Genomic DNA, 22,274 nt, shown 5'->3' with positions numbered 1-22,274 from the left:
CTTGACAGTGAGAGGAGATTAAAGGATTCTGCTGAGAACCACACATTGGAGACGAGAGCAAAAGTCAGTAAGCCCTGCGTGGAATTGGCCTTGGATGCCATAGGCAGAGAGGGTTTGGAGAGTAAAGCGGGATGCCAGATCATCAAAAGCACGAGATATGTCCAGAGAGACAGCCCTTAACTCATGTCTGACAAAAATTGAAAGCAAAAACACGCTTGAAAATTCAATACTCCGAAAGAAGTGACCGACGTTTAATCATATGATCGGCATGGAATCACGTGAGCAGAGAATCACCCTGAATATAACTCGCTGGCACAATATTAACGAGGAACAATTTAAATTGCAAAATCACAAATATTTCAGGAACAGTGACTAAATTTTTGAAAAAAAAATAAAAAATCTCAGGGATCAAAACAAACCAGTTCAAGAAGCTGTTATATTGTAAGAACCATCATTAATAAACAAGCCATACCAGCTTATGTGGGAAACAGAATAGGTTAACTCAGTAACGTGTAAGATACTTGCTCTATTCTCTGCTATTTCCTTGAAGCATAACATCAAGAAAATTTATAGAAAACGCAAGCGGATTTGTGGAGTTGGTCTGTAAACGGGAATAATTCAAATTCAAAACCCACCAACCTCCAATCAAGGATGACTTGCTCAGGTTGATAACTAACATCGTGTGCAAGGTGTGTTTCTCTGAAGAATGCAAGGTACATGCACAAAACTGTGAGCAGGTGGAAAGACAGCATTTCATGAAGTATGGCGACATGCTTCTCCCGAACAGAACAAAAATATTTTTTCACACAAGTTGACAAATTGGGAAGGAAGGAGGGGGGGCATTGGCATCAGTGGCCTCGCTGAACCCTCAGCCAGTGATGCTGCCTAGCAGCATTGTGGAAGAAGAAGAAAAAGAAAAAAAGAAGAAAAAGAAAAAGAAAAAGAAAAAGAAAACAGGAAAAAAGGAAGGAAAAAAAGGAAGGAAAAAAAGGAAGGAAAAAAAGGAAGGAAAAAAGAAGAAAACAGGAAAAAAGGAAGGAAAAAAAGGAAGGAAAAAAAGGAAGGAAAAAAAGGAAAAAAGGAAGCAAAAAAAGGAAAAAACGAAGGAAAAAAAGGAAAGAAAAAAAGGAAGCAAAAAAGGAAGGAAAAAAGGAAGGAAAAAAGGAAGGAAAAAGAAAAAAAAGAAGAAGAAAAAGAAAAAAAAATAAGAAGAAGAAAAATAAGAAAAAGAAGAAAAAAGAAGAATAAAAAGAAAAAGTAAAAGACGAAGAAGCTTTACTCACTCATATTAAAGGATTTTCATTTCCTTCAAGTTTTGGTGCAATGTCATGAAAAACTAAAAAAGATGGAACCTCTGATAAGTGAAGGTTATTTCTCCAGCAGCAAGAATACAAGCAGCAATGCGACAATCTTTTTCCACAGCTGTTTCAAGAACAAAAAATTAATTAGATTTGACTCTACGACAGCAAGAGCAACGCGACACAGTCAGTGGCTCTCTAATGTTGAAAAAAAAAATGGGTTTAAAAATAAATAATGTCGGGGTGAAGAAGAAACCCGTCAGTAGTAATTAAAGTATTGGATTTTATTTGAAAGGGAGATGAGGTTTTGGAGGATGGCAGAAGTGTTTAACACCGACTGTTTCAAGAACACCAAAACAGATATGACTGGCTGGTCCGAAGAAGCTCAATTGAAATGCAATTCAAGACGTAAAGAATGGACAAAGGCATAACCGTCCAAATTAAAGTGCGATAAAAAATAATAACAATCAAAAATAAAACCACCCGTTCAGGCAAAGTAAACGCCATGGGGACAAGACCTTGTAGTCGTCGAAGATCGGGCGCACCGCGGTGAGCATTGTTGATTGGTCGTGAAGTTACTGAACTGGTGCGCAATCACCGTTGTAACACAACTGTGCACACGATGCATCCTTTGTGTCACGAGTGTTCTGATGGAGAATAGTTAACCTACCCTCCTCCATGCTCAACCTTGAAATTATGAAAGAAGGGTACAGTATGAGGTTAAGCTATTCCATGGTGGAGAACATGTCACCAATAACGACATTCTGTTCCCAACAAAGCAACTCAAGAACTGACAAAAACCAAAACACTAAGATTCGATCAGGCACAGATATGTTCATCGTTTAGCATTCATAACCTATTGTAGTCAAAGCTGGAAGCAGCATGAGTTTGTCATGCTCATCACCCAAAACAAATCACAATGGGTGACGAGTACTCGAACAGCTTTCTATTGCAACAGTCAGACAGACTTAAAAAGGAACAATAGCAAATGGCAGAGAAAAACAAACAAACAAACAAGAAGAAACCCTTGGGAGTGAAGAAAGATGATTGGAAACATCATCGCATTTCATTCCGATTTTTTCTTCAAACAGCGAGCACGGATCGATTTGTTCATCTCAAAGGAGATCTTCTTGGTAACAAAGCTGGGTAGAATGGTTGTTGTAATCCACCCCTGAAGGACAAACACACAGCACACGAATGAATCAGAAATGAATTAAAGCAAAATAATGCAACAAGAGTGAAGTGGCCATCCTGACGAAACTACGCAAGTGATGCCTAAGTTGGGTGGATGTGTGGCAGGCACCCCCTATTGGACAGGACCCTTGCAGCAAGTGCTGGTCTGACTTGGATTTACAGTGACAATTTTGGGCTGACATGATGGCATAGAGGTATGCGGAATCGCCTCCGAGTCGTCTTACCTGGATTCTAATCCAGACCCAGCTATAAACCGATACTGGTATTTAACAAGCACAGCAATTCATCATCGTGTGTGCCTTCCCTCGGATGGACGTTAAACTGGGCGTCCCGTCTGTCAGCATTACTTGGCGGACGTTAAAGATCCAATGGCGTCCTTCACGAAGAGCAAGCAAGCTATCGCCGGCACCGTGAACAAATTACAAATTCCTGCCATAACCAGCAGAGGGCATTGCATAAGTGGCACAACCAGCCCTCGGCTAACAATGCGATATATGAATGAAGAAGTAGTCACCATTCCAGTGAAGATGTGCGATGAGACACATACACGTGCAGACACAGTAGGTCAACACATAAATTGTACTGTCACAAACAGTGCAGTTGTGCAATACAGGGCAAGTGTGAGCCATTTGCTGACCACCTAGTACCTGACATCCCCACATGTGGCACTCATAATCACGCTGTCAAGATGGCTGCTCCACAAGAGTGCACCATTATGGAGCATTGAGAAGCCATCAGCTCTTTGCTTGGTGAATGTTCCAAAACGTGATTTTTTTTTTAAGAGAATGACTGCACAGTATGGGACAAGCAATATGTCAAGGGATAGATGTAAACCAATGTGAGCAGTTTCGTAAAGGACGGATGAGTCTGTGCGATGAACAACAGCCTGGACGACCAGTAAGATCTGCTGCTACACGCCACAGCATACTGTGATCAAGATTGGCGTACTGATAATAGAGGATAGGCGTGCTTTGGTCGATGACAGCTACCATCGTAGAAGTCTCATGGTACAGCACAAGCAGTAATCCCCAAAAGTCTGCATTTCTGCAAAGTGTGTGCTCGGCGAGTGCCAAAAATGCTCACCAGGGAAGAGGCAGACAGACATGTTGGCTAGTCGGCAAAAAGTCTTTTTCAGCGATGCAAATTAGAAGGCGATGTAGTTTTAGCATGCATCATCAGACAAAACATTTGTTCAGCATCACAAAACTGAGAGTAAAAGGGCATCCAAGAAATGGGAATAACCATCACAATACACCAAAAACATTCAAGTCAAATCCAGTTTCAGGAAAATGATAATATACTGGGATCAGAAGAATGTTCATGTCATCAATTTCAAAATGTGCTGTGAAAGAGTACTAAGTGCAACAAATGGTACTTCGCACTTCGACTAACGAAATTAAAACTGGAAATATGCAGAAAGCATCGGGGCCAATCTCCAAAGCAATCGGCAACATCGGCGAGGGACAATGCAGTACACTGAAGAGCTGGTTTTGAACAGTCACCATACCCACCTTCGTCCGGATCTCGCACCGTTGGATATTCAGCGGTTTGGCTCGAAGCTCTCAGAGGTCAAAACTTCAGAAAACGACAAACCAACACCATCTTATTACGAGGGTATCCACAACCTTGTGAAGTGGTGGCAGAAGTGTGTGGATGTGCAAGAGGACCATGTTGAAAAGATGTTGAATTTTGTGGCCAATTCACTTGACTTGGACAGACTTGCAAACATATATACACAGCTAGACTAATACATTTCAGTGTGCAGTCAGTCAGTCCGTCCATCCGTCCGTCTCCACCATAACTCAAAACCATGAAACCTTGCAGCCTGAAACTTTGCATGCATACTCAGGGAACGCCAAGATAGTGAAAACTGGGTGTTTGGGTTAATTTAAACACCCCTTTTGCATATAATTAATAGCCTTATTTAATTATCCTTTATCAAGGTTCATCGTTTGTCACTTCGCTGTCCTTTGCTGGGGTTATAATTCGCCATTGCTTCTGGCCTGCACAATAATGCCTCGACTTGGAACAGGTTGCAACGGTTTCTTTACGAAAATGTTTTTTTTTTTCACCCACCTTCCTCACTCGTATCATTGAATGCCTCATGACCATACCTACGGATTGCTGGATACATTCCAATGCTTATAAACGCCCAGATATGCCAGCATTCATGATCATTTCATTTCTGCACATGCACTAACCTCTGGGATCTCTTAATCAAAGTCTCATTTTAAACTATAAACTTCATAATTGACACCAGCAGCAGTTCCGACTGCTTTAAAAAAAAAAAAAAGGAAAAAAAGGTGTTCATGTGTCCAAATCGGCCATTGCACGACATTCCGTGCATGTATGACCGATTGGTGATTGCTAATGGCTTGCCAAGCCTGCCGATCCTCAACCGTTTCATTGGAGTGCTTGCTTTAGTGCTTAAGCCACCTGGTGAGTGCGATACAAGCTGCTTGGTTGTTAATTTCCAAGCCATGGTCATACATGGCAAAAGTATTCACACTGTCACTGAATACATCGATCGACTTGAACAAAGTTCAGGCCCTACTCATCTGCATTTTGCCCCATGTTGTTGTGCAGTCCCTCTGGCAGTGACTTGCTTGCTGAAAATGTGCAATTTTATTTTGACTCTTCCCCTTTTTACATTATCTTCTTTCATTAAACGACCCATCACTTCGACATCGAAAGATACGTATAAAAAAAACTTAAAACGATTCTTTTTAAAAAGTTTCTTCGACCATTTAGTTGGAGTGCTTGCTTGGAAAGCTCTTCAAGCTTCGATCTCTTCAAGCTTCTATGGCGATACGATGGCATGGTTCTCCGTTGGGACGTCTTCAGAATTACGAAGGCAAAATAAACAAGAAAAGAGCAATCAGAGATTGCAGACCCTCGCACGACTTCTTTTGAGTGGTGTATTTTTAGAGGTTGTAGGATAAATCCAATATGGGTGCCAAACCATGTGACCAACGACATCACGCGTGTGAATAGTTTGTTCCTCATGGATAGGCGGTCATATGTGTAAAGTTTCCCCACAATCTGTTCAGCGACTTCAGAGAAGAAGATTTTTGAAGGGTTTTTTTAAAATATAAACAATATGGCTGCCGAATCACGTGACTGATGATGCCATCAAATTTTTTTCTGTGTATCATTTTATCCCTAGATGACCTTCAAAAATTTTCATACTGATAACCCTAAAAGCATTCTACCCTTGCAATTATGACATCATAACAAAGGCACCTATGATGTCATAAAACAAAAAACTAATTCGCCATGAGGAGTACTTGCCATGTGACAAGTTTCAATTTTTTACTTGGTGCAATTTCAGAGATACAGAGGTCCAAAATTTTTCCGTTTTACCAATATGGCTGCCACATCACGTGACCTATGAAGTCATAATTATGACTAAAACAATCGACAGGAGCTGTCGCACCAATGGTGAAAATTTTGTCTAAATCCGACAAGCAGTTGCGGAGAAAAGCACGAAAGTTCTGTGCAGACAAACATACAAACAGACCCAAATGCAATACTCTCTCCTTTGGCAAGGGTAATTAGATGATTACAATGAGTAAAAAATGTTTTCAGTTGTTGAAAAGCAATGAATCGCCCCATAACGGCAGGACAGCCGAGAGGTGCGCACGCTCATGCCAAGCTGTCTAAATCTGGGTTGAATCCCGACCCAACAATAAACCGTCACCCCAGTGTTTTATTTCACAGGCAGGGTGATTCAACAATGTTCACTCTCTGCAGATCTGAGTAAAATCACAAACTGGTCTAACACATGGAGCATGTCTTTCAATCCTGACAAATCTCACACTCTCACCATGTCTCTCTGAAAGGACCATCTGGAAATGACCCCCCCCCAACCATCTACTTACTCAACAATTCTCTGGAATCGGTCCTTTCATTCAAGATTCTTGGTCTCACTATCTGCAATGATAATTCCTGGGAAAGCCACATTGCCAAGCTGGCCTCCAAAGCCAGTCGCCGACTATACATCCTCCGTCAGGCAAAGTTCTTTCTTGGCACACATGAGCTCCTGACCACATACAAAGCAATCTTCCGCAACCTGATAGAGTACTGCTCTCCCATCTGGGCTGGTGCTTCTGCCTGTCACCTTTCTTGGCCTCATGCTGTGGAAGCCAAGGCATTTAGGATCATTGGTATCTCCTGTGATGAGGCTGAGTCTTTGGGTCTCACTCTCTCACTGCAGGCAGGTTGATGGTGTTTTTGTCTTCTGACGTCTCCTCTCTGGCCTGACACCCACCCCCCCCCCCACCCTGCTCTGTCTGAGATACGTCTGCCCCATATTTCCACACTTGCTCAAGAACCACCAGCAACCCCCTTCGAGTAAAACTACCAAAATCAAGAATCACTGCTCACCTTCACCCTTTCATTCCTCTTTTTTTCCTGCCTTTGGAACAAACTCTCACACACTCTTCAATCACACTCTTCTTTCCATGGCTTCAAAACAGCTGTTCACCACCACCTCATATCTCCCCCCATCCAAAACCTTGATATTTTCTACCCACGCTAATCCGTCCCAAACCCACCTCATTCAAATTCCCTGCTTTCCTTCCTGAAAGTCCCTGTCGTGTAAGGACCTGAAAGTCCCTGTAATGTCCATCTTGTTTACCCCTTTGTACCCCACCCTATTCTTCTCCTTTCCACAGATCTCCTCATGTCTCTGTTCCCCAGTTTTTTCCTTCCCTCTTCCACCCCTCTTGTTGTACATTCTGTGTGTTAGCTCTCATCTGAGCCTCGATAGTGCATACAACAAAAAAAAAAAAAAAAAAAAAAAAAAAAAAAAAAGAAGAAGTGTGTGCCGTCTCTTGGATTGACATTACAGGGACTTTCAGGAAGGAAAAAAGGGAATTTGAAGGTAATTTGGGGTGGATTAATGGGGGTAGAAAATATAAACATTTTGGATGGGGGACAATATGAGATGGTGGTGAATAGCTGTTTTGAAGACGTAGAGGGAGGAGTGGGATTGAAGAGAGTGTGGGAGTTTGTTCCAGAGGCGGCAAAAAAGAGGAATGAAAGAGTGAAGGTGAGTAGTGATTCTTGATCATGGCAGTTTCACCAGAAGGGGGATTTTTGGTGGACCTTGAGTGCCCTGCAGAAATATGGGGGGGGGGGACACATCACAGGCAGAGAGGGGGGCAAGGCCAAAGTGGAGACGGTAGAAGACTGAAAGACTCTCCCACCCATGTCTGTCTGTCTCTGTCTCTCTCCTCACCTGCATCACATCTGTGTCACATCCCAAGCCCTCCTCACTCACTCTCCCAAACCCTCGCTCACTCGCTCTCCCAAGCCCTCCCTCACTCGCTCTCCCAAGCCCTCCCTCACTCGCTCTCCCAAGCCCTCCTCACTCGCTCGCCCAAGCCCTCCTCACTCGCTCTCCCAAGCCCTCCTCACTCGCTCTCCCAAGCCCTCCTCACTCGCTCTCCCAAGCCCTCCTCACTCGCTCTCCCAAGCCCTCCTCACTCGCTCTCCCAAGCCCTCCTCACTCGCTCTCCCAAGCCCTCCTCACTCGCTCTCCCAAGCCCTCCTCACTCGCTCTCCCAAGCCCTCCTCACTCGCTCTCCCAAGCCCTCCTCACTCGCTCTCCCACGCCCTCCTCACTCGCCCTCCAAAGCCCTCCTCCCCCCCTCTCCAAAGCCCTCCTCACTCGCTCTCCCAAGCCCTCCTCACTCGCTCTCCCAAGCCCTCCTCACTCGCTCTCCAAAGCCCTCCTCACTCGCTCTCCAAAGCCCTCCTCACTCGCTCTCCCAAGCCCTCCTCACTCGCTCTCCCAAGCCCTCCTCACTCGCTCTCCCAAGCCCTCCTCACTCGCTCTCCCAAGCCCTCCCTCACTCGCTCTCCCAAGCCCTCCCTCACTCGCTCTCCCAAGCCCTCCCTCACTCGCTCTCCCAAGCCCTCCCTCACTCGCTCTCCCAAGCCCTCCCTCACTCGCTCTCCCAAGCCCTCCCTCACTCGCTCTCCCAAGCCCTCCCTCACTCGCTCTCCCAAGCCCTCCCTCACTCGCTCTCCCAAGCCCCTCCCTCACTCGCTCTCCCAAGCCCTCCCTCACTCGCTCTCCCAAGCCCTCCCTCACTCGCTCTCCCAAGCCCTCCCTCACTCGCTCTCCCAAGCCCTCCTCACTCGCTCTCCCAAGCCCTCCTCACTCGCTCTCCCAAGCCCTCCTCACTCGCTCTCCCAAGCCCTCCTCACTCGCTCTCCCAAGCCCTCCTCACTCGCTCTCCCAAGCCCTCCTCACTCGCTCTCCCAAGCCCTCCTCTCTCGCTCTCCCAAGCCCTCCTCAGTCGCTCTCCCAAGCCCTCCTCGCTCGCTCTCCCAAGCCCTCCTCACTCGCTCTCCCAAGGCGCCCTCACTCGCTCTCCCAAGCCCTCCTCACTGCGTCTGCCAACCCCTGCTCACTCGCTCTCCCAAGCCCTCCTCACTCGCTCTCCCAAGCCCTCCTCACTCGCTCTCCCAAGCCCTCCCTCACTCGCTCTCCCAAGCCCTCCCTCACTCGCCTCCCAAGCCCTCCCTCACTCGCTCTCCCAAGCCCTCCCTCACTCGCTCTCCCAAGCCCTCCCTCACTCGCTCCTCCCAAGCCCTCCTCACTCGCCTCCCAAGCCCTCCCTCACTCGCTCTCCCAAGCCCTCCCTCACTCGCTCCCAAGCCCTCCTCACTCGCTCTCCCAAGCCCTCCCTCACTCGCTCTCCCAAGCCCTCCCTCACTCGCTCTCCCAAGCCCTCCCTCACTCGCTCTCCCAAGCCCTCCCTCACTCGCTCTCCCAAGCCCTCCCTCACTCGCTCTCCCAAGCCCTCCCTCACTCGCTCTCCCAAGCCCTCCCTCACTCGCTCTCCCAAGCCCTCCCTCACTCGCTCTCCCAAGCCCTCCCTCACTCGCTCTCCCAAGCCCTCCCTCACTCGCTCTCCCAAGCCCTCCCTCACTCGCTCTCCCAAGCCCTCCTCCCTCACTCGCTCTCCCAAGCCCTCCCTCACTCGCTCTCCCAAGCCCTCCCTCACTCGCTCTCCCAAGCCCTCCCTCACTCGCTCTCCCAAGCCCTCCCTCACTCGCTCTCCCAAGCCCTCCCTCACTCGCTCTCCCAAGCCCTCCCTCACTCGCTCTCCCAAGCCCTCCCTCACTCGCTCTCCCAAGCCCTCCCTCACTCGCTCTCCCAAGCCCTCCCTCACTCGCTCTCCCAAGCCCTCCCTCACTCGCTCTCCCAAGCCCTCCCTCACTCGCTCTCCCAAGCCCTCCTCACTCGCTCTCCCAAGCCCTCCCTCACTCGCTCTCCCAAGCCCTCCCTCACTCGCTCTCCCAAGCCCTCCCTCACTCGCTCTCCCAAGCCCTCCCTCACTCGCTTCTCCCAAGCCCTCCCTCACTCGCTCTCCCAAGCCCTCCCTCACTCGCTCTCCAAAGCCCTCCTCACTCGCTCTCCCAAGCCCTCCCTCACTCGCTCTCCCAAGCCCTCCCTCACTCGCTCTCCCAAGCCCTCCCTCACTCGCTCTCCCAAGCCCTCCCTCACTCGCTCTCCCAAGCCCTCCCTCACTCGCCTCCCAAGCCCTCCCTCACGCGCTCTCCCAAGCCCTCCCCACGCGCTCTCCCAAGCCCTCCCCACGCGCTCTCCCAAGCCCTCCCCACTCGCTCTCCCAAGCCCTCCCCACTCGCTCTCCCAAGCCCTCCCCACTCGCTCTCCCAAGCCCTCCCCACTCGCTCTCCCAAGCCCTCCCCACTCGCTCTCCCAAGCCCTCCCCACTCGCTCTCCCAAGCCCTCCCCACTCGCTCTCCCAAGCCCTCCCCACTCGCTCTCCCAAGCCCTCCCCACTCGCTCTCCCAAGCCCTCCCCACTCGCTCTCCCAAGCCCTCCCCACTCGCTCTCCCAAGCCCTCCCCACTCGCTATCCCAAGCCCTCCCCACTCGCTATCCCAAGCCCTCCCCACTCGCTATCCCAAGCCCTCCCCACTCGCTCTCCCAAGCCCTCCCCACTCGCCTCCCAAGCCCTCCCCACTCGCTCTCCCAAGCCCTCCCCACTCGCTCTCCCAAGCCCTCCCCACTCGCTCTCCCAAGCCCTCCCCACTCGCTCTCCCAAGCCCTCCCACTCGCTCTCCAAAGCCCTCCCCACTCGCTCTCCAAAGCCCTCCTCACTCGCTCTCCCAAGCCCTCCTCACTCGCTCTCCCAAGCCCTCCTCACTCGCCTCCCAAGCCCTCCTCACTCGCTCTCCCAAGCCCTCCTCACTCGCTCTCCCAAGCCCCTCCTCACTCGCTCTCCCAAGCCCTCCCTCACTCGCTCTCCCAAGCCCTCCTCACTCGCTCTCCCAAGCCCTCCCTCACTCGCTCTCCCAAGCCCTCCCTCACTCGCTCTCCCAAGCCCTCCCTCACTCGCTCTCCCAAGCCCTCCCTCACTCGCTCTCCCAAGCCCTCCCTCACTCGCTCTCCCAAGCCCTCCCTCACTCGCTCTCCCAAGCCCTCCCTCACTCGCTCTCCCAAGCCCTCCTCACTCGCTCTCCCAAGCCCTCCCTCACTCGCTCTCCCAAGCCCTCCCTCACTCGCTCTCCCAAGCCCTCCCTCACTCGCTCTCCCAAGCCCTCCCTCACTCGCTCTCCCAAGCCCTCCCTCACTCGCCTCCCAAGCCCTCCCTCACTCGCTCTCCCAAGCCCTCCCTCACTCGCTCTCCCAAGCCCTCCCTCACTCGCTCTCCCAAGCCCTCCCTCACTCGCTCTCCCAAGCCCTCCCTCACTCGCTCTCCCAAGCCCTCCCTCACTCGCTCTCCCAAGCCCTCCCTCACTCGCTCTCCCAAGCCCTCCCTCACTCGCTCTCCCAAGCCCTCCCTCACTCGCTCTCCCAAGCCCTCCCTCACTCGCTCTCCCAAGCCCTCCCTCACTCGCTCTCCCAAGCCCTCCCTCACTCGCTCTCCCAAGCCCTCCCTCACTCGCTCTCCCAAGCCCTCCCTCACTCGCTCTCCCAAGCCCGCCTCACTCGCTCCTCCCAAGCCCTCCCTCACTCGCTTCTCCCAACCCCCCCCTCACTCGCTCTCCCAAGCCCTCCCTCACTCGCTCTCCCAAGCCCTCCCTCACTCGCTCTCCCAAGCCCTCCCTCACTCGCTCTCCCAAGCCCTCCCTCACTCGCTCTCCCAAGCCCTCCCTCACTCGCTCTCCCAAGCCCTCCCTCACTCGCTCTCCCAAGCCCTCCCTCACTCGCTCTCCCAAGCCCTCCCTCACTCGCTCTCCCAAGCCCTCCCTCACTCGCTCTCCCAAGCCCTCCCTCACTCGCTCTCCCAAGCCCTCCTCACTCGCTCTCCCAAGCCCTCCCTCACTCGCTCTCCCAAGCCCTCCCTCACTCGCTCTCCCAAGCCCTCCCTCACTCGCTCTCCCAAGCCCTCCCTCACTCGCTCTCCCAAGCCCTCCCCACTCGCTCTCCCAAGCCCTCCCCTCTCACTCTCCCAAGCCCTCCCCTCTCACTCTCCCAAGCCCTCCCCTCTCACTCTCCCAAGCCCTCCCCCTCTCACTCTCCCAAGCCCTCCCCCTCTCACTCTCCCAAGCCCTCCCCTCTAACTCTCCAAAGCCCTCCCTCTCTCACTCTCCCAAGCCCTCCCTCTCTCACTCTCCCAAGCCCTCCCTCTCTCTCCCACACCCCACCACTCCCCCTCTGTTAAGCGGACTGTTAAGGACTGACGGTTTCTCATGTATGATTCAGATTCAGAGTGAGCCAACCGGAGAGCTACAATTGACGCTGCATGTGCGAGCATGCACACACGCAGGCCTTTGCCAGAGAGATAACGTGGGTTTTAAAATTTGCCACAACAGACAGGTTGGTGATCTCTGTCTTCTCCTGCCTCCTTTCTGGTATTGCTCCCTCTGCTCTTTCCATGCTTTTGTCCCCTCCCCCCAGGTTTCTGCAGGGTGCAAGCAGTCAGCCATCAACGCCCTCCTGGTGAAGCTACATAAATTCAGAACCACTGCTCACCTCCACTCATTTGTTCCTCTTTTTTTCCTGTCTGTGGCATCAACTTCCACATTCTCTTCAATCTCATTCTTCCCTCCAAGTCTTCAAGACAGCTATTTACCACCATCTCAGATCATCCCCCATCCAAAACAATGATTTATTTTTGTATCCCCGTTAAACCCACCACCCCACAAACCTCCTTCCAAATTTCTAATTTTTTTTCCATTCTGAGAGTTTCCTTCTGTATCCATCTTATACACCCCAGGCATCCTTTCCTGCCCCCCATTCCTCCCCACATCCATCATTGGTCCAAGTCTCCCTCTATTTTGTCCTCAACCCTGCTATTGGCATTTTCCCCCTCTCTCTCCTCTTGCATCCTGATTTGTTCAGTGTACTAAACTCTCTTTTTCCATAAGCTTTGCCCTTGTGTACAAAAACTAGCACCTCCCCATGCCCACCTTTGGTATGCCATGCCTCCAGGACAAAGCTTTGACGTTTTTTGGGCATGTCCAGGACACAGGTTTTGTTTTTGTCTTGTCAAGGTTCGTGGAAGAGCGAGAACACTGAATGGATGAGGACGCAACAGAACAAAAGGACAGGAGAGAGGGGGGGGGGATGCCAACAGCAAGGCCGAAGGACAAAATAGAGGGAGACTTGGACAAATAAGGGGTATTGGGAGGAATTAAGAGTCGGGGAGGATGCATGGGATGGACAAGATGGATACAGAAGCAAACTCCCAGGAAGGAAAAACTAGAAATTTGGAAGCACAATATTTGGGAAGAAAGAAGCAAAGGAGACAGATTTTCACAACGGCTATCCGAGGAGCGGCCAAAGTAGGCCTTGAACAACACGAAAACTAATTCGACAAATACAGCACAACAAGGTACAATTTAACATGGAATGGCCTGCTACAGATTGTCATTTTACTCAGCAAAGTTACTCTACCTTGTTCCCCAAACACTTGTTTGAAATTTATTCCAGTTTCACCAAAATAGAAATCACCGTCTTCACATGTGGAACGATATTCCCCACAAAATTTGTGACCAAATAAAAAGTCCTGTCTTTTAGTGTGCCGAGGGCCATTTTTCCAAAAGTCCTGGGTAGTGCAGCAGCAAAGTGTCCGAAGTCACCAGACTCCTTCTACCCTGCAATTTTTGGTCCTCTTAGGGTGGGAATCCAACTGTTTTATAAATCTTTAGCAATACCTCCCTTCCTCTTCCTATTTCTTCAATTGCATCATTCTTCAAGTCCACACCCAAGCTGTGAGAGTTCATGCAACACAGTTTGCAGCTGATAGGTTTGCACAAACTTAAATTCAGTAACATGTTGATGTGGTTTGGTTTTCTCTGCTCTGGCATCCTTAATGAGCAGTCCGATTCTCAGTGAACCTTTGCATCCATGTAAGGCCAGTTTTCTCTCTTTGCAATCTTCTTTGTGATAATGACACTGGGAAAGGCCCAGCCTGGTTATTTTGAGAAGGTGGTGCACCACGTGTGTTGAATGACGCAATAAATTTTGAAAATCTGTATCGGTGGAAATAAACTTGAAAAATCCCTCTATTATTTGGGTTTTGTTTCACACTCGTATCAGAGTTCATTTAATTTATGATGAATTTTAAAATTGGATACATTTCTTTGGCCCACCCTGGATTCATGCGAATTATGGAAATAACTCCGACATTCAGAAAAGGCAGAAATCCAAAGACATGCACAAATTTCTTATGCCCAAGAGCTGAGGAGAAAGATAATGTAATCACCATTATGGAGTGAGGCAAATAGCCACATGTACGAGACCGCAGGCCTACGGTTGCAAGAGCAGCTCGGACGTAGGTGCCTGGGTCCGGCTTGTCCAGGGACGCCTTCTTTAGGCGGCTCATATTGGTGACGACGAAAAATGGAAGCACGCTCTAAAGCAGCAAACAGAAGGACCGACAATATTAACTTCGGATGGAACTACGAGCAGAGAAACACAAAGTGTGGAAGAACTTGCATCAAATAAATTTCAAGCATACACGTGGGGCAAAATGATAAACCGATGAAAATCGGAGAAGAAACAACTGCATCATGCTTGGAATATTCAGTATCATAATTACAGGCACAACAAAAGCAAGGAAATTGGTGAATGACAAGGCTTGGGTCTAATGTTTCAATAACAGGGAAAATTAAAAGGGAAAGGGGTGAGATGGAGAAGAGGGGATGTAGTTGGGTAGACAACAAATCGGCTCTCTTCAAATGACCAGTCCAAAAAGGATGCAGTTGCACATGGGAAAAAACAAACACCCACCTACCCCTCCCCACCACCCTTGCACGAGTGGGCCCTCGGCGCTATAGTCTACTCGGTCTCCCAAGCCTTGATGTCAGTTATTTTTTGGTTGTCCACACAATTTAAACATGCTTCCCATAAATAACGCGATTACCCCACCAGACTCGGTGGTGTAATGATGACAGCATCCACTATGAGTCTGGGAAGATCAGCGATTTGAACCCTGGCTAAGTCACACCAAAGACTTTGAATGTGGGATGTGGTGCTTGCTTCCTTGAAACTCGGCATAAAAATGATCAAGTATGGACAAACAACCATATGTTGGCAACACGTACAGGCTTTGATGGGCCTAATGACCTCCTCCTGAAGTTGAGTTCCTTGTCAGGGAACCCGTTTTATTATTATATTTTCTGAACACAAGACAAGTATGGTATTCAATTCAGAACCTATCCAAAAGTGTTCCACGAAGCACCTGGAGAGTTAGATTTGCAGCATTAACAGAACAGCAAGGTTAAAAAGCTGCTTGCTTATCAGAATCCACCAAGATTAACTTCCGACAAAAAAAAATAAAGAAACTTAAGTTATTCATGAAATGAAAGCAAGGTGAAGACTCTGACAAGCAATTCATGGAGGAAATGAGGACACCATCCCTCCATCAGGACCATAATCTGCAGAGCGTTGGTGCTGCCGAAGCTGTCTCCTTAGCTATTAAGCACAATCCTGGACGGATCGCCACTTCGACACAGGATACTAGCAAGCTGGCACTCATATTTCCGATTTCAGAAGGATGACAGGCAGAGTCAACCCCACCTGGTATTAATTCAGGAAGAAATGGAGTCAACCCCACCTGGTATAATTCACCGAAGAAGAATTGAACTCAGGATCTAAGGATCCTAAGCCCACCACCCGAACAATTAAGCCAACACCATGAGTACACCGAGATAGTTTGAAATATATAAAATTACTTTAAAATGTCTGAAAAGTCCAATAAGGCCACATTTAATTGAGCTTTGACAGAGCAGATTAGAGATGAAACCCTGAGTTCAAGTTCTAAGGGTTTGCACCAATTCTTTAACAACTACAACTGAAAAATGTGGGAGAGACACAAGATTGGCTTTCGCAATCAGCTTGTGAATATCTGACCAAATGCAATGCAACACTGGTACTACGGGTTCATTTGCAAATTCGATATAGAATTTTAAAACTTGGACGATTCCAGAACGAGTCATGTTCCACATCATAGATATGCCTCAGAAAATGTACTTGTTTGCCGTTTTGTGGCCAATTCAGGACTCTCCTATTCTGGGGTATTTCGTATTTGTGCAATGTTTCATTTTCAATTTGCTTTGTGGCTAATGCCACGTCCATTGGAAAATGCTATACGAGTTGTTGCCAAAAAAGTATTGCATATAAATATATTCTTTCTTCTCTGCAGATCTGGGTCTGGTGTTGGCTTCGAGGTTAGGATGGCTGGCTTGGGAGCCTAGGGGTCCTGAGTTCGAGCCCCGTTGGCCACTGAATTAACACCGGGGGTAGACTCAGCCTGTCATCCTTCCGAGGTCGGCGAAATGAGGACCAGTGTACTGGTCCTGGTGTATGCCCCGGTTAGAGTAGGTGTACCATATCCCTGTGTATCATAAAAGGTGACCAGGGTTGGCATCAGTAAGGGCATCTGGCCATAAAACATTATCTCAAGAAGGGAACCATGATTGCATGGAGCCCGCAAAAAGCTAACCCCTGCGCAGCAGGGAAAAATGACTGTAAAAACGGCTGTTTTCTGCAGATCTGGGTAAAATCACAAACTGGTCCAACATGTGGAACATGTCTTTCAATCCAGACAAATCTCACACTCTCACTATGTCTCTCTGAAAGGACCATCTGGAAATGACCCCCCTCCCCCTCCAACCATCTACTTACTGAACAATTCTCTGGAATCGGTCTTTTCATTCAAGCTTCTTGGTCTCACTATCTACCATGATAATTCCTGGGAAAGCCACATTTCCGAGCTGGCCTCCAAAGCCAGTCGCCGACTATACATCCTCCGTCAGGCAAAGTTCTTTCTTGGCACACATGAGCTCCTGACCACATACAAAGCTTTCGTCCGCAGCCTGATCGAGTACTGCTCTCCCATTTTGGCTGGTTGCGCCTGCCACCCACCTTTCTCGGCTTCACGCTGTGGAAACCAAGGCATTTCGGATCATTAGCATCTCCTGCGATGAGGCTGAGTATTTGGGCATCTCTCTCTCTCACTGCAGGCAGGTCGGTGGTCTTTCTGTCTTCTACAGTCTCCTCTCCGGTCTCGCCCCCCCCCCGACCCACTCCCCCATGCTGTGTCTGCAATTTGTCCCCACTATATTTCCGCAGGGTGCTCAAGGTCCACCAACAACTAAAAGTCATGTGGATGGCAGCCACGTGAACGGAACTCAGCCACTCCAAATGTCTACCGCTGCAAGCTGGGCCTATAGCTCAAAGATGACCGAACCAAAGCTTTTCTGCACAGGTTTGCATCAAGTGATTGCCACAGGTCCGAACCAGCAAGGCTATTCCTGCACCGTTTATCAAAGTTTTAATCATTAAACTCTCCAGGAATCCCAAATGAACCCAATTGTTCGTGCAACAAAATGGCAGAAGCACGAGGCACATTGGCCTCAAGAAAATTATTTATTTCGTACACAACGACATGACGTACAACGACAACAATTACATGATACACCAATCTACACCTCAACACAACACTGCATGCACTCACTCAACTGTAGTTTTCAAGGATATGCCAGCGTCAGGCGGGCCTGCAACTGCAGCAGGCTACATGGCGAACGAGAGGGGATGTTTGCAGGTCAAAGTCACCAGTGGGAGAAGACTTGGTGGCCTGAAGGGATGGTGGCTGGAGAACGCACGTTTTGTGGGGTTGCACTGTTGCAGAAAAAATAACCACCTCCATTAACTTCTTCCTTCTTCTCCCCGAACTACAGAGCCGAGCTTTTATTAATCATTGCCCTGGTTGGAGTCCTCAGGCAGAGAATATTTGCCAGCTGCAGTCTCTGCCCAAAGTCCTTTAACCAATCTGTGCTGCAGCCATTCAACAAATCGCCACCTCTCATGCTGTGACAGCTGCCAGAGGGAGACTATTCCCTCCCTCACAGTGGCAGGGGTCAGGGTTAGGGGAACACGTTGTGACCTCACCCACACTGCACGAGTTCATAAAGGAGAACATAGGGTAAGACACCTTAACCTGCCTGGTTATTTTTAAAAGCAAAACCTCCCGTGTCCTTTGTGGGAAACATTTTACACTCCTCCTTCCCATAAACACACACTCAACACGAATGCCACTTGGTATTATATACCTCTGCCAGGCTGAAGAGTTTACATTTTGTATCACACGAATTGGCCGGATCGGCATCGGGACCTCAACCAAAACCCAATCAGCTTGATCTTGTCGCCTACCCAACTCATCCACCACGTTTTGTCATAACCTGTCCAGAATTTTTTCAAATATACACACACACATATATATATATATATATATATATATATATATATATATATATATATATATATATATATTGTTGCGGTATTCACGCCCGCCGGCGTGCGACGGCCACGTAACTCGAATCGCGGCACGTCGCCCACCGGACGGACAATCCAGTCGTGACCCTCTCGGACTAACGCCGGGAGCCAGTCACGGGTGGACCTTTCGGTCTCACCGCGATCGAGCCAATCAGCCCCCGCGTGGGATAGGGTTGCTCGCCAAATTCGACCTACCTAAGTACCCACGCGGAGGGTAGACCGGGCGATCGCACCTCGCCGCAGGTCGACTTCGGACACGGGCCACTTAAGCGACCCGTTCCGTACTATCGGGATAACCGAGCGGTGTTATCGTCGACCTCGACGGTTCGATTAATTATCGGGCGTATTCAGCCCACTACCAACCCTTTACGTGAAGCAAGATGAGGATTCAATGGGAGAAATGACGAAGCGAAGTGGGAAACAGTTCAACACAAAGCACATTTATTCGCACTGAACGGAAAGCACACATATTCAATTCCACCAAAAGCACACAGAAAAGACACAATGCAATTTACACAAAAAGCAAATGTAAAAGCGAAAACACAATGCAGAGCTAATACCGACTACCGAGCACACGGCAACACTTATACAATTCTACTTCACAGACGGCGCCGACAACACATACCCAAAACCAAGGAAAGAATACCCTCAAGGATGAGGCGGGCCTGAGGCCGAGACCGGGTCGGGCCTACCCGTCTGGTGATGAGACGCGGAGCGGCGATGGTGCCTCAACTCCGCGGGCAGTGTCTGGTAGGGGGTGGGAAAGGGGCCCCCTTGGTCGCACTATCTCAGCGCGGGGGGAAACAGGAGGGGGTTGCTGATGCTCGGGGTATAGAGGATTTTTATTGTCCCGCGACGAGCGTCTCCACCTCGGCCAGGTCGCGCTGTCGGCCTCCCTGGGGTGCAGCTCCCTGCACGACGCGAGCACCCCCTCGTCTGCCCTCGCCGCCTCTCCACAGCTCCGTCCCCTCCGCTCCGACTCCAACGCACACGACGACCAGCTCCTTCTTGCCAACTCCACCGCCCGCGAAGTCTTAACTCTGTTTCCTCTCGACTCTACTACTCACTGGACAGACGAACACGGTCACATATCAGCCCCGTGGCTTCGCCCTCTCATCTTTGACCCCCTCCCTTCGACCTTTCACCTCGCTCCCCATTGGCCCGAGAAAAAGTGGGCGTGAATGCTTTTTGATCCATAAATTTGCATATATCGATCGCCCTCCAACGCCCTGGAGGCGGGGCCAAATCGCCCCTCGCTCACCGATTGGACGGCAAAAAGTGGGCGTGTGTCGTTTTTGATCCGTTTTTGAAGCACAAAATCCGTGATTTTGTACACGCTGTTCGGCGCGCGCCCTGCACGAGTCCAACACCGGTACCCACAGGCGGCGCAAGAACGGTGGCGATGCGACGGTTGCGAGGTGTGACGTGAAGGTCGTGGCGGTTGTGGTGAAGCGGCGTTGTGGTTGGTGGTTGATGTTGTGGTTGTGGTGGTAATAATGGCGGTTGGTCCAAATTAAAGATAGCAAAAGAAAAACGGCTATCCTGAAGAGTCGCAGCACGCATAAATGACATGTATTCCCACTAGACAACGGGTTTGGGCCTAACTACACATGTACTTACCGAGATACCTCACCTCAGGGACCTGAATGGTGGTTTGCGAATTTGGTAACCACAAGAATATATATATATATATATATATATATATATATATATATATATATATATATATATATATATATATATATATATATATATATATAACACACACACACACACACACACACACACACACACACACACACACACACACACACACACACACACACACACATACACACACACACACACACACACACAAAAAAAAAAAAAAAATATATATATACATATATATATATATATATATATATATATATATATATATATATATATATATTGTTATAGCTGTGGAAATTCGCAAACCACCTTTCAGGTCCCATAGGTGAGATAACTCTAAGTACATGTGTAGTTAGCCCCAAACCCGTTGTTTAGAGGGAATTTATGTGATTCATTCGGGCTGCGACGCTTTGAGTTAGGCGTTTTTCTGTTCTATCTTTATTTTGAATCAACCGCCATAACCATCAAACCACCACCAAAAACCCTCCACCACCCTCACCTCTCTCCTTCTACAGCCATTCCCGCACCACCTGTGAACACTGAGCGTCGGGCTGTCTTGGGCTTGTTCAAGCGAAACGCACCGAGCCGCGAGTGCAAACAGCGGCCTTTCCGAGGGAAAATTTGGATCAAGAATGCTACACGCCCACTTCTGATCCGTCCAATCAGCAAGCGCGGAGCGGCTTGGCCCCGCCTCCAGGCGGGTCCGTGTGAAATCGAAATATGCAAATTATAGGATCAGGGGAGGTTCACGCCTACTTTTCCTCCGTCCAATGGGCGAGCGTGGCTCCGCCCCCGAGCTCATCCTGATCCGGAAATTTGCATATGGGTTCTCCTGCCAGCCTATAAAACGCCAAGCGCAGAGAGAATCGTGGCAGAGTTTTGGCAGAGTCAGTTTCGAAGAGCAGAGTGTGGCAGCAGCGGAGTCGGGAGGCGAAGGCGTCGAGTTGGGTTCTGCAGTCGGCTAAGGAGAGTTGTAGCAAGAGGCCAAGGAGCTAGGGTCCGAGGCGAGAAAGACGGCGGTCGGTGACGAGGTCGCGGCGGGAGATCGCTCGTCGCGGGACCCAACCCAGCCAGCCATTCTCCCTCCCCCAGAGCATCAACAATTCCCCCTTTTTCCCCCGCGCTGAGATAGTGCACCAAGGGGGCCCCGTTCCCACCCCACTCCAAATGTCGTGCCAACGAAACCCACGAAGGAGCACGGAGTCGGGGCACAGCACGCGGACGTCTGCGGCTCGTTCGCCAACGCGCCACGAGGACACGGGTAGGACCCACCCGGTCTCGCGGACCTGGCCGCTCCTTCAGGTCCCGCGCACATATTGGCCTCCAGGCCCGTCTGCCCCCTTGTCTATGAGGGTGGCTTCTTTCCTTTGCTTTTGAGTAAATGTGTGTCGGTGTCGTGTCTTGTAAAGTAGAACTGTGTAAGTGTTGCCGTGTGTACGCGTATTCGGTTGTAACTTTGCGTCATTGTTTCTTTTGTTTTCCTGATATAGGTGCATTCTGACTGTTTGGCTGCATATGTGTGCTTTCCGTGTGTCGCGTAATAAATGTGCATTGTGTGAACTGTTTTCCCGTTTCGCTTCGTCTTTTCTTTATTGACTCTCCATCCTGCTTCACGTAAAGGGTTCGTAGTGGGCTTAATACGCCCGATAATTAATCGGAACCGTCGAGGCCGACGATAACACCGCTCGGTTATCCCGATAGCACGGAACGGACCGCTTAAGCGGTTCGTGTCCGGAGTCGGCCTGCGGCGAGGTACGATCGCCCGGTTGACCATCCGCGCAGGTACTTAGGTAGATCGAATTTGGCGAGCAACCCTATCCTGCGCGGGTGGGCAATTGGCACGGTCGTGGTGGGGTTAAACCCCCACCCGTGACTGGCTCCTGGCGCTGTTCCGAGAGGGTCACGACAGAATTGTCCGTCCGATGGGCGAGGCGGCCGCCATTCGAGTCGAGCGGCCGATCGCACGCCGGCAGGCGCGAATTCGCAACAATATTAATACTGAAGGGCCAATTTTGTGCTCCTCCTAGCGGTCGCGTCACGTTTTTCTTGGTACTGTGACCTGCACTGAAAGAGACTTCGTACCTGTGAGAGTGCATCGCACATAGTGGCAAGTCAACTTTCAAATCTGAAGCAGAATAAACACTTTTCGTTTTACATTCGTTTACATGGCGACGTGTGACGTCACCGCTGAGAGGCGTCAGGACGTCATGACATCATCAGTCATTCGGTGACGTCATTACGTCTGCCGTCGACAGACCGTTACCGCTGAGAGGTGTAATTACACTCCTCAAAAATAGCGTCTGCAATGTAAAACCCTCTTCTGCACATGCTGACTCCCTCAGAATGTGAATTTGACACAAA

General features: G+C 49.7%; 1 protein-coding gene across 3 annotated transcripts in view; it reads right to left on the bottom strand.

The window, feature by feature from the left end:
• Nucleotides 1-215: 215 nt before the first annotated feature.
• The window catches only part of HSD17B12 (hydroxysteroid 17-beta dehydrogenase 12), a 103,455-nt gene continuing 81,396 nt past the window's right edge, over nucleotides 216-22,274 (bottom strand). For all 3 annotated transcript variants that reach the window (XM_085886626.1, XM_085886627.1, XM_085886628.1), the window contains 2 exons: nucleotides 14,188-14,337; nucleotides 216-2,469 (listed from right to left, as the gene is read on the bottom strand). In XM_085886626.1, coding sequence (XP_085742752.1) covers nucleotides 2,365-2,469; nucleotides 14,188-14,337 — 255 coding nt within the window. In that variant the 3' untranslated portion in view covers nucleotides 216-2,364. The remainder of the gene's footprint in view (nucleotides 2,470-14,187; nucleotides 14,338-22,274) is intronic.

This window comes from Eptatretus burgeri, chromosome 6, assembly GCF_056783735.1.
Source record: "Eptatretus burgeri isolate ZD-2024b chromosome 6, Ebu_testis_v1, whole genome shotgun sequence".
Lineage (NCBI taxonomy): Eukaryota > Metazoa > Chordata > Myxini > Myxiniformes > Myxinidae > Eptatretus > Eptatretus burgeri.
Note: the sequence above shows the minus strand (reverse complement) of the source record. Positions and strands in the feature narration are given on the sequence as shown.